The 12,763-nt window shown below is 35.8% G+C and overlaps 1 protein-coding gene across 9 annotated transcripts in view; it reads right to left on the bottom strand.

Moving 5' to 3' along the window:
* The window catches only part of LOC138744724 (polyamine-modulated factor 1-binding protein 1), a 640,882-nt gene that overhangs the window by 369,485 nt on the left and 258,634 nt on the right, over nt 1–12,763 (bottom strand). For all 9 annotated transcript variants that reach the window (XM_069901308.1, XM_069901306.1, XM_069901305.1 and 6 more), the window contains 4 exons: nt 10,374–10,457; nt 9,929–10,075; nt 7,100–7,183; nt 4,573–4,785 (listed from right to left, as the gene is read on the bottom strand). In XM_069901308.1, the coding sequence (XP_069757409.1) occupies nt 4,573–4,785; nt 7,100–7,183; nt 9,929–10,075; nt 10,374–10,457 (528 nt within the window). The remainder of the gene's footprint in view (nt 1–4,572; nt 4,786–7,099; nt 7,184–9,928; nt 10,076–10,373; nt 10,458–12,763) is intronic.

Below are 12,763 nucleotides of genomic sequence, written 5' to 3' on the forward strand. Positions count from 1 at the left end.
CTGAAAGGTAGTAGACACAGCCCAAGATATCATAGGCAAAACCCTCTCAATATTGAGAACAGCTGCAGGGAACACTGCCATTGGAGAGCAGGAACAATCATCAAGGATCCACAGTATCCAGCACGCACTCTGCTCTCGCTGCTGCCATCAGGGAAAAGGTATAGGTGCCACGACTCGCATGACGAGGTTCAGGAACAGCTGCTACCCCTCCACCAGACTCAACAACAAACTCAATCAGGGACTCTTACTTGTGCACTTTATTGACTTTTTAAATTCTCTCTATATTGCACAGTTTGTTATATTTGTTATCTGTTAACAGTTCTATTTGTTTACAGGCTGTGCACAGATTTTTTTTTTTGCACTGCCAATAAGTGGTAATGCTGCTTCGCCCGCAGAGAAAAGAATCTCAGGGTTGTATATGATGTCGTGTGTATTCTGACAAAACTGAAATCTGATCTAAAATAAATGGTGGGGTATTAAGAAGGCTGCCAAACAGAGGGATCTTGAAGTTCGTTTATTTTATTTTGGCAACACAGAGTGGCAAAAATAGAAAATGGAATGCTTGATTTCGTGGGCTGGGGCACAGAATACAAGATAATATTTTGCAATTTTAGTAAACAATGGATATAATACATTTGGAGTATTGTATGTAGTTCTGTTTGCCATACTATACAAAATATTTAGTTGCACTGTAGGAGATAGACCAGGATGTTGTCTGCATTGGAGGAGCAGTTATGGGGAGAGGTATAATTGGCTGGCCTCAATTTTCTTAGAGAAAAGGAAGCTAAGAGGTAAAATGATGGAGGGATACAAAATTAGAAGAGGTAGATTGAGTAGTAATAATATCTTTTTCCATGGTAGTGATATCAAAAATAACAGGGCACAGATTTAAGTAGTTTAAAGGGGACTTGAGGAGTTCCCCCCACCTCCACTCTAAGTGAATCAGATACAATTGTTACATTTAAGAGACATTTAGACAGGCATTGAAGCTTTCAGACCAAGTGTATAGATTGACAAGTTGGCATGGAATGGTGGCCTGAACATGTAGTTTGTGCTGATTATGACTGTTTTTTTAATCCTGAGGCAGAATTCAACAATTTCAGATATTCTGCCATTCCAGTTTTTTATCTTTCATTTTTGATATTCACCCTTCCCTTCACCTTTCCCACTGACATTCAGATCTATTTCATTTCTTCATCCACATATACTGTTACCAATATTTCTAGTCAATACCATTCCTCATTCCATCTTTAACCTTTCCCAGACATTAAAAAAAACTCTCCACCTTCTAACCTGCAACTCAAAATAATATCTAAATTTTCACAGTAATGTTGAAAGGTCAACAGTCTGCAATATTAGAACCATAGAACATTACAGCACAGAAACAGGCCCCTTCGGTCCTTCTAGTCTGTGCTGAACTATTTTTCTGCCTAGTCCCACTGACCTGCACCCAGACCATAGCCCTCTATTCGCTCCCATCCATGTACCTATCCAAATTCATCATAAATATGAAAATTGAGCTCATATTCACAATTCAGCTGGCAGCTCATTCCACACTTCCTCCACTCTCTGTGCGAAATTCGCCCTCACATTCCCCCTAAACTTTTCCCCTTTCACGCTTAACCCATGTTCTCTGGTTTGTATCTCATCTACCCTCAGTGGAAATGGCCTACCTATATTTACCATGTCTATCCAACTCAATTTTAAATATCTCTATTAAATCTCCCCTCATTCTGTGCTCCAGGGAATAAAGCTCAATAACATGTTTAACCTTTCCCTATAATTCAATTCCTGAAGTCTGGGCAACATCCTATTAAAATTTCTCTGCACTGTGACAGAGTATATAGATATATATCGATATGTTTTTGGGAGATAAATTGGGAAAGATTTTTTAGAGTAGGTCACAGAAAACACTTAAAAACAGATCTTATTTAAAATACAGGAGCACTGCCCCATGGCAGGCGTATCAGTTCCAGAGCATTTGCAAGAGCTTTGAAGAGTGCTCAAGAGACTTCACTAATGGATTGTTGTTTACAAAAGGCAACAGATGAAAGAGCATGTTGGAGCCATTGCTGTCTGGAAGAGAACTTGCAGTTCTGAGAGGGTCAGGTGGTTTTGCAATCAGGGAGAGAGAGAGAGAGAGAGAGAGAGAGAGAGAGACAGACAGACAGACAGACAGACAGACAGACAGACAGATCACTTGTACAGTGTTACAGCCAGCAGAAGTAGCTGGGACTGGAACAGGACAAGCTGCAAGCTTATGGAAAGCCCAGTTGTAAGACGGCCTGGTCAAAACCCTTGTGGTTCATGCAATAGGAGAGGACTGGCTATCTAATGTTTCACTTGGAATAAGAGAAACTGAAAGGAAATCTGTGGTGACCTGAAAGAAAGAGGTTATCATTTGGAGAACCCTAAAGGGGCAAGTTTCGTCAGCAAAACACTGAATTGGCTCATTATAAAGAAACAACAAATCTCTCTCTGAAAACCGACAAGAAGCTCCCTGAGCGATAACCATTTACCTTTCAAGCACCAAAGCCTGGTGAACTTTATAAATGTTCATTTCTGTACACAGTATAAGAATTGCCTGCAATCAGTGAACTTGGAGGAATGAGAAGTGAGATTGAATTGTGAACCAAAGAACTTTTCTAAACTTACACACATTACATACATGTGTGCTTAGAATTAGAATAGGGTTAAGTTAAGTTAAGTAAGTCAATAGAGATAAGTTTGATTCTATTTTCATGTTTAAAGATAATTAAAAGGAACTTTTGTTTAAGTAACCATTTGTCTTGGTGAATATCTATTGCTGCTGGATTTTGGGGTCCTCGGGCTTGTAACAACTCTTTCTGTCTTATTGATAACTTTCCTGTAGTTAGGTAACCAAACTGCACACAGTGCTCCAAATTTGGCCTCACCAATGTCTTATACAAGTTTACCATAACATCCCAACTCTTATACTCAATACTTTGATTTATGAAGGCCAATATGCCAATAGCTCTCTTTATAACCCTATCCACTTGTGACACCACTTTAATGAAATGATGTATCTGTATACCCAGATCTCTCTGTTCTACCACACTCCTCACTGCCCTACCATTTACCGTGTATGTCCTTTCCTGGGTTGTCCTTCAAAAATGCAACATCTAACACTTGTCTGCATTAAATTCCATCTGCCATTTTCCAGCTGGTCCAGATCCCTCTGCAAGCTTTGAAAACCTTCTCCTGTCCACACTTCCAATCTTTGTGACATCTGCTAACTTGCTGATCCAATTTACCACATTATCATCCAGATAATTGATATAGATGACAAACAACAGAGGTCCTAGCACCAATCTCTGAGGCACACCACTCATCACAGACTCCATTCTGAGAAGCAAACATCCACGAATACTCTCTGGATTCTCCCGTGCAGCCATTGTTGAATCCAGTTTAGTACTTCACCATGAATACCAAGCATCTGAACATTCCTGACCAAACCTCTGCTGTGGGACCTTGTCAAAAGTCTTACTAGAGTCCTTGTAGACAACATCCACAGCCTTTCCTTCATCAGCTTTCTTGGTAAACTCTTCGAAAAACTGTACGATTAGGTAAGCACAACCTACGATGGACAAAGTCCTGTTGACTATCCCTTATCACTACCTGGCTATCCAAATAAATGTATATTTGATCTCTTAAAACAATAATTCAGGCTCACCCCCTATACAGGTAGTCCTTGACTTCCGAACTACCCTCCAATTCTTTGGACATTTTAAATATTTTTGCCAGAGCCCCTGCAATTTCTGCACTGGGCCTCCCTCAAGGACCAAAGGAATATGTTGTCAGGCCCTAGTGATTTATCCACCCTTATTTGCTTTAAGATAGAAAGCTCCTCCTCCTCTTTAATCTGTATAGGTTCCTTGACCTCACTGTTTTCCTTAGTTCCCACGACTCTGCCAGTTTCCTGAATGAATACTGATGAAAAAAAAAATTTACGATCTTCCCCATCTCTTTTGGCTCCATACATAGCTGGCCACTCTGATCTTCGAGGGGACCAATTTTGTCCCATACTATCTTTTTGCAGTTAATATACTTGAAGAAACCCTTAGGATTTATCTTCACATTATCTGATAAAGCAATTTCATGTCTTATTTTAGCCTCCTGATTTCATTCTTGAGGTTTTTCTTGCATTTGTTATACTCGTTAAATACCTCATTGGCTCCATGTTGCCTATACCTGTTATACACCTCTCTCTTATTCCAAACTAGATCTCTGATATTCCTTGAAAACCAAGGTTCCCTATGCCTGCTGTTTTGCCTTTAATCCTGACAGGAGCATAAATTTTGTACTCTCAAATTTCATTTTTGATTTTGATTCAGTTTCTCTCCACAGATCTTTCCTCTACTGTGAATATTTCCACATAGTATTGATTTTTTTAAAAATCTTTCCTGTATCTAAAATCTTCTGCATTTTGTTTGATTTGCACATTATATGGAGGACAAGTATATGGGCTTAAGGGTTGGTTTTGTGGTGTACTATTCTAGGTTCAATGAAAACATGCCATTATCAAGAGTAGTAAAGCATAACACATCTTACCCATAGGTTTGCATCCTGCACTTGGACACGAAGTTTGTATATAGTCTGTTCTTTTTCACTGAGCTGTGCTTGTGTTTCTGATAATTTCTCTTCAAGCTCTTCCTTTATGGATACCAATTCTTTGGATGTTTTTTCTGCCTTAGCAGCTAAAGCGGATTTGGTATTTTGGGAACACAATTCAAGATCCTGAATAGTGGCTGTGAGCTTGGCAATCTATGAAAGAAACAAACATTACAGGATGATAAATGCTGAGAATAACCTTAGTCTTATTTCTGATTTTCAATCAATTATGTAGTTTCCCAAGCAAACAGAATTGATGATGCTAAGTTTTATTTCTTCAGTTTTATTAAAAAAGCTAACAAAAATATGAACTGTAATGATCCAGTCCACAAAATTTGGATGTTTGAAAATAAAACTTAATGCATAAAAGTAACTTGGCCGTCACTATTGCACGCTACATTCCCAAAGATCATAGAGAGTCTGCATAAAGAATTCTGCAATTAATCAAAATTTAGCCAAAGTTCAGGTAACTTCCTGGAAAACAATGACAGTTCATTAGTTCAAATGTATTTATCATCCAATTGCATAAGTACAACCTGATGAAACAGCTTTCTCCCCTCCTTGATGCAAAAACATGCAAACACACATCAAGACATAACACACATCCAAATGACACACATGCTTTGCATATATACAGATATTTCTACAAATATATTGTATATATTTATGTGTGGAGAGAGAGAGAGAGTGGGGAGGGAATTGGGGAGTGCGCGAGCAAGAGAGAGCGCACTAGAGAGCACGCTAGAGAGAGCGAGACAGCTAGAATGTGTGATAGAGAGCAAGCGAGAGCAAACAAGAAACTGAGGGAGTGAGAACCAGAGACACACAACATTGACTTTATGAAATATAGAAAATAAGATCTTACAAAGGACAAATATAATAGGATGTTTGGAATGGTATCTATGGACAACATAGAAGTTATTGTTATAAGTAAAAGAAAACATTGCAGTTTGTGTTTTGTGAGGATTTATTGCCACTGTTTGTGATCTACAAACGTTGTTCAAAAGAATTATTCATTCCACAGCAACATGTAGATGATGGATAATGGGTATTCCCTATTACCTCAAAAGTCAAATATCTTCAGGTCAAATAACCTCAAACGCAAGCAAAACTCAATGGAGTCCAAGATTTACAGTCTCTTCCGTCTACAAAAGAATTTGCTTTCTGACAAACAGCAATCCTAAAATTGCTTTTCCTGAAAATAACTGTTGGCTAATGGAGCCAACAGGAATTGGATGAGAAAATTAAGTACACAGGTCTAATCCATCCACTGGAATATCTTTCATATGAAGAAATTTACTCAGGAGGGAGAGTTTAAAAAAAAGCATGCACACAGTTCAAGTATTAACAGGTATTCTGTGATACATTCTGGCAACATTTCACGTCAAATTAGAAATTTACTTTACAAAATTTGTAAAGATTGTCCGCAAAATATTTTTTTCTCTATTGCAATTTGAATATGACATTCAAGGATACTTCGGAAGAACCAAGACAAGGTCATTGGCTTAAAATTGTAATAAAGTTTACATAAAATGAATTTGTTCATTAATCATTTTACCTTCACCATAAAAAAAATTCCATACATGGATAATTTACTCTCACGATATTTTGAACACATAGCAATATGTAACTGGTTTTATTTTCTATCGCTAATGATAAAGGTATTTAAAATTATGAGGTGGTCTAGTCAGAGTAGATGTAGGCAGGCTTTTTTTCCACTGAGCATAAATGAGATAAAAACCAGAGGACATGGGTTGAGGTATAGAGGAAACATTCTCCACGCACAGAGTGGTATGAGCTTCCAGCTGAAGTAGTGAATGAGGTCTCAATTTTAAAAATTTGGAAAGGGACATGTTGGAGGAGTATGGAGGGCTACAGCTGGAGAGTAGGTTATGGGACTAGGGAGAATAGCTTGGCAGAGAGGGGCTAAAAGGACTGTTTCTGTGCTGTATTGTTCTATGATTTTATTCTGGAAAGTTACAAATAAACAGGACTGTTAGAAGGGAAAAGAGAATGTGATTCATTGTATGTGAGGAAATAATGACTGACAAATTTACAGGTCACCTTTAAATGTTATTATAAGGTTTATGGTTCAAAGCCTTGAAATTATAATGTTAATGATTTATCATTGAGATTCATCAAATATTCAGATAAATGTGTGAAAAGAGTACCCTGGGAAAAATGTGAAACAGGAAAGTTTGCAGATGCTGTGATTGTAGCAAATAAAGAAAATTGCCGGAGAAACTCAGCAGGTCCTGCAGCCTCCTAAAGACACCTTTGGACCAGTTGATTTTCTCCAGCAATGTGCATTTATATTGGATAAAATTCCTGCTTCTGACATGGCAATGTGGATTAAAGTGGGCATAGGTAAACTTCATGTGATAAAGGAATCTGCAAGACCTTGCACTGCAACAGTACTGTAGATGTGCAAAACCAATGCAAATATTTTTTCTTCAGTAATATTTACTTCAGTCCTATGTTCCAATTCATGAGCCTTCAGTGTCTTGTTTTCACCTTCAACCTGAACGAGAAATTCCTTGATCTCTGCACACTAGAAATAAAAAAAATTCTTGAATCAAATCGGTTTCATCTCCATATTTGCAAAGTAATGCTGAAAATAAGATGATTATCAGATTTAATTTCTGATGACACAACTCACTGAAAATGTTGCCAAGCTTCAAACCCACTGCACCAGACTTTCCAACAAAGCAGTAGATATAACTCCTATTAATACCTCTTCACATTTTTCTTTCTTATGATACAAAGTGGTACAATTCATTTTACACTGAACAAGGTTAATTTAAAAGGAAAAGGAATCAGAATTTAGTGAGTTCAGCATTTATGCTTCAACTTGACAAAACAAGCTTAAACGTAGAAGCACTCCTCACCCCAACTCTGGTCATAAACCACCCATATTTGTCATACAACCTCCCACCCATCCCCCCATTACTCCCACACCAGCTCTGGTTTCCCTGCGCACCCAGCCTAAAGTCCAGACAACACAAAACACAGAATTAAAGTGTAAGTCAACCATTCATCTCTCGAAATTTCTTAAGAGGGCAGCAGATTATCCAAGCTTTACAGAATCCTTTTGTGACCCATTATCAATCGTTGTCTATTAATGTGGCTTTTGAAACAGCTTGGCATGTTTCATTATATAAATAATATACAAGTTCAAGTTTTATTGCATTAAGGTTAATTCCACAATCAGACATTCCTAGTGGGAAGCAGAGAAACATGGCAGGAATTACTTTTTCATTAACTCTAAAGTACAGTATCATTGGATAGTATAAAATTGGTGCTGCAAATAGTCATTTTAAACAGGGTAAAGAAAAATATTGCTTTCATTCATGACTATAATCTTGCTGTGGTTTCCTTCTGAACATACTTTACAGCGTTGTTGACATTTCCTCACACAGCAACATTCTATAGCAGAAAATAATTTTCAATAAATACTTTAATAACTTTCTTAGTAATCCCAATAATTTGCCAAATAACTTAAGGAATTATTGAATGTTACACAAGAGATTCTCAAAATCAAGCTATTCTCAAAAGTAAATGGGCATTAGGCTTTATTATATTGAGATAATGCCCACATGGAAATAAAGCATTTTATCTAAAAATAATCTAATTCACAAATTGAGTTTCACACTACTCTTGCGCAAAATGGTATATGGCCTACTATCCTGTATAAAGATTGTATTTCCCCTTGATTACAAACTAGATTCATGTATGCAACTTGAAGTGCCTGATCACAATTATCTGGAGTGTTCATAACCGTCAAAATGGTACAAAAACAAAATGTGCTACTCAAGTGATCAAAAATAACTTTTACAAACTACAAAAAAAACTGAATCAGATTCAAACTCAAGAACTAAGTGTCAGTACATATTCAATCTCCACTAAAATCAAATGAATATTAAACATGCAAAAACTTCTACTGCATATTATGTCAAAATAATATTTCCAATACCACATACAACTTGTTATACAACTATGCCAGACAAATAAAGCAACACAACTTTTGTTACCATTGTTCAATTCCAAACTTAAACAATTTAAGTTACTTGTAATCTAGCTTCAATGAATGATAGACAATTGTTGAAATTAAGAACTTTGTCACAAAAGCCGCCATGTGAAATTTTAAAAGACTCATTTGCAATTTTTGGTCCAATCAATCTGGTTAATTCAGTTCTTCAATCCATGGGCAATTAGGGATGGCAAATAAATGCTGGCCTCGCAAGCAAAATCCACATTTTGTGAACGAATATACAAAAGACAGACATTCAATCTTAGTGTTAAATTCAAAGTTCAAACATATGGTTTATCATCTAACTTCTATTATGCTGATGGCCTTGGTATTTAATTTTTCTGGTGGCCTCAATATTTAAACATTCTAGATTCATGACCAAGAAAGAAGTTAGTTCCTTTTTTTTAAGCCAGGTGAGCAGTCAATAAAGTTGTTCTTTAATGTCAATGGAGAATGAACCACAACTACCTTGACAAGTGATCTGATTTTTGTAATAGTAGGCTATAAAAATGCAAATTATGGTTGTCTCTTCTGTATGAGAAGATGGTTATACTTTGCAGATCAAGGAATGTGAAGAAATATAGGTGGTCAGGCAGAGTGAGTGGTACAAAATAGGATTCAGATATTCAAGCTATTAAAACATAAATGAATTTAAAATTGAGTGATTTATTTTTAAAATAATATAGGAAGCACTGATTGAGGAATGGCCTATCAATCTAATTCATTTTAGTTTTATTTGGAATTCTACACTTAGAAAATCAACCAATAATATTTTGAATATTTTTAAACCTGTGTATTTTTGTATCACAGCAATTCTTGTTAAAGGTTGAATAAACGTTAGCTAATAAACACCAGATAAAATACATCATGTTGGATAAACTACTGACTGCAGCATTCTGGTTTTAATCAACTGAGATACAATATTTTGTAATTCTGTGCACTCCCCACATCTCTGGTAAACGGAAAAAAAGAACTGGAATCCAACTATATTGTGAAAAGATTTTTGAACATCTGTACAAATCAATTTTTACTTTAAAAAAGAATCATCGGATTCATAGATCTGTTAACCCCACCTTTTCCCATCTCCCAAGAACAAAATGTATGCATGCTTTCCACTGAAATAGAATATGTCTGGTCCAAATTAATTTAGATCTATAACAGCAATAACAACAGCTTCAGAGCTGAATACATTTTATGCATGCAAACCACAATCAAATTACTTTGCAGATCAAGGCCTGAAGCCTAATAAATATAAAAAATCTGTACCTGTTTTTGGACCTTGTTGTGCAGCTTCTTGGTGGCCTCCAGCTCTTCTTTCAGCTGTTGCAGGCAGCTCTGCTTTTGTTCCAGCTTAGCTTCTCCTTCTCTTAGCTCTCCCTGAAGATGGTATATCCTTCGTTCCTGTACATCCAACTATCAATCCACACACAAATTATAGATATTAAATTTATACTATATTCTACTATCACAGCCCTCGACAATATTAAAAAATCTAAATGAAATCTTGGTAGAATCACAACACATAGCATAAGGATTCAGTGCTTAAGACTTCAGAAAGCCAATATGGTGGCACAGAGCAGTTTAGCCAATAGTATTGATGTCCCTTGGAGTCGAGATTCAAATCAGCCTAATCCATTCAGCTGAATGCAAAACATTTCTATCATACAAATCATTTGCTTTAGAATGAGAACAATAAAAATATTCAACGTACCTCAGCTGTTAACCCATCCCTCTTCTCTTGTAAAAGGAGGACCTCTTTACGGAGATGTAGGATTGTACCATTACGTCGCTCGAGCTGGAAAAGAGTTTACATTTCAAGAAAGAGTCCACGAATGTCAACCAATGAGCAATTAGCAAGACAAGACAAGATATTGATTTGCTAAGAAAACCACTGCTGCAGCCATACAGCTAAGCAAGGTCCCATTTCCCCAGCTCTGCATTGAAAGGTAACTCTTCATTACCATCTGCCCTTTATTGATCACTGTTAAGTATCACAAAACCTGAGTGAATCCATAAAATTGAGCAGGGTATTAAAGGAAGCAAGTCAATGCCCTTTTCACCTTCACTAAAGTGAGGAATAAAAGAACAAATCTCTGATAAAAAGAAACTAAAATATTTGTTGATTATTCTCACAGTGCCATATTCAGAATGTCTTTTTCTCAATAAAAATGACTTAAATCAAAATAGCATTAAAACAAAAATGAAATTAAAGTGTTATGCATTATAATTATTCAACAGATCTTTTGGCCTTTTGTTATCAACATATTTACATGCTCATATATGCAATGCAAGTTTGACAGGCTCATCACTGGATACAAAGGTGGTTAATAAACAAGATGAATGTCAGATTGAGTTCAGAATCAGAGTTACGTTAGACTAACACAAAATTAAAAAGTAATTTAAAGAACATAGGTATTTTGAATGAACACATGCATATCAATTAATAATCTGGAATCCTAACAAAACAAAATTGGCTCTTGCCCAAATCTCTTGAATACCATTCTGGTCAGAAACTATAAAACATAACATAAATTATAAAATATACATTGAAAAATAACATAAACTGATATTACAGGTACTTTAAATTTGCCAGCTACACTGGTCACAAAGTAATTAGTGAACAGAACAAATTGTTTTAAAAATATTTTACTAAGAGTGATAAAAGTTTAAGAGAAATCCAGGATTAAATTGATTAGCAGGTTAGGTGACACAATAATAATGAAACTAACTTGCTATGTCTTATGTTCTGAAAAATGCATGGTTTATGTGCATTTAACTACATGGATTGGCAGGAGGATCTGCTGTTATACTCCTGGAATATAATGATTGCACAACCATGCTGCAAGTTGATAATCCTTGCCAAATACAACAGCTGCCTGCTGCATTTTTAGCAAGGCTCATTTTTTAAAAAAAACTTGGTTACCCGTTTGGTGATTGAATTAGTTAAAAGAAAACTAACTGAAATATTCAGTTGATCTTTGCATATCTCAAAGAAAAATTGTTAACTTGTGAAATTCTCCTGCAGAATTCTACCAAGTTATACATGTGGTATGCATATGCAGAATATTTTCAAATGTTAAAATTCACTAAAAATTCAAATATTTATTGTAGTGTAATTCTGAATGAAATGAAAATATGATATAACAATAAATTCTCATTAATCCCAGCATTAGTGCGAAAGGTTGTGATTTGATAATGAATTTTGGCATACACAAACACTTTAAAGATTGTACACTAGCAATAAAGTAGAAGAACAACAAAGAAATTTCATTCAGATAGACTTAATTGTTTTAAACCGCAACTTCATTGAGAAACTTGTAATCAATGATGCAAAGGTTTGGCCCTCTCTACCACTGGAAAATGATTGACGGCGATGTTTGTCTTCCTCAACAGTACTTGGTAGCGAAGAGTTCATGAAAGAAGCAAGAACAACTCCATTATTCAAGGATACAGAATCATTGATATTCCAACAATCAACTAGTCATAAAAATATATATATATTATACAATTGTTTCATTTAGTGGATATTTAAAATAGGTTATGTCACAGGCCTAGACACATGAATTTGAATATCACTGAAGCTACTGGGGAATTCATGTTTAGATAGTTCAAGAATAAATACTTTGATTCAATAATGGTGACCATAATTTTGAAGACTGTTGTAGAAAGCTGCGAGTTCATCAATATAATTCAGGGAAGAAAATCTGCTTCTTTTCTGGCTAACTTGCTATTCCAGACATAAAGCATCGTGATTGACTCTTAACTTTTCTTTGAACTAGTTTAGTGAGCCACCAAATTACTGCAATGCCCTTGTCCTGTAAATTAATAAAAATAGGAAACCAATTAAGAAATTCTACAGGCTAGAGAATGTATTGTGCACACACAACAGGCTTCTGGATATTCACTTGTTATCTTCCATGTGTATGATGAGTTTATGTATAGAAGCTAATAATTGGCACAATTTTCTAAATTCATCAGAATTTTTCACGTGATGTTTACTCAATCTACAAATCTAATCCAAAGCTTTCAGCTGCTTCTCATTATGTCAACAAGGGATCTGAAAAACTAGAACAATAACCAAAAATGTTGGAGGAACTTAAC

The sequence above is a fragment of the Narcine bancroftii genome, chromosome 10, assembly GCF_036971445.1.
Source record: "Narcine bancroftii isolate sNarBan1 chromosome 10, sNarBan1.hap1, whole genome shotgun sequence".
Lineage (NCBI taxonomy): Eukaryota > Metazoa > Chordata > Chondrichthyes > Torpediniformes > Narcinidae > Narcine > Narcine bancroftii.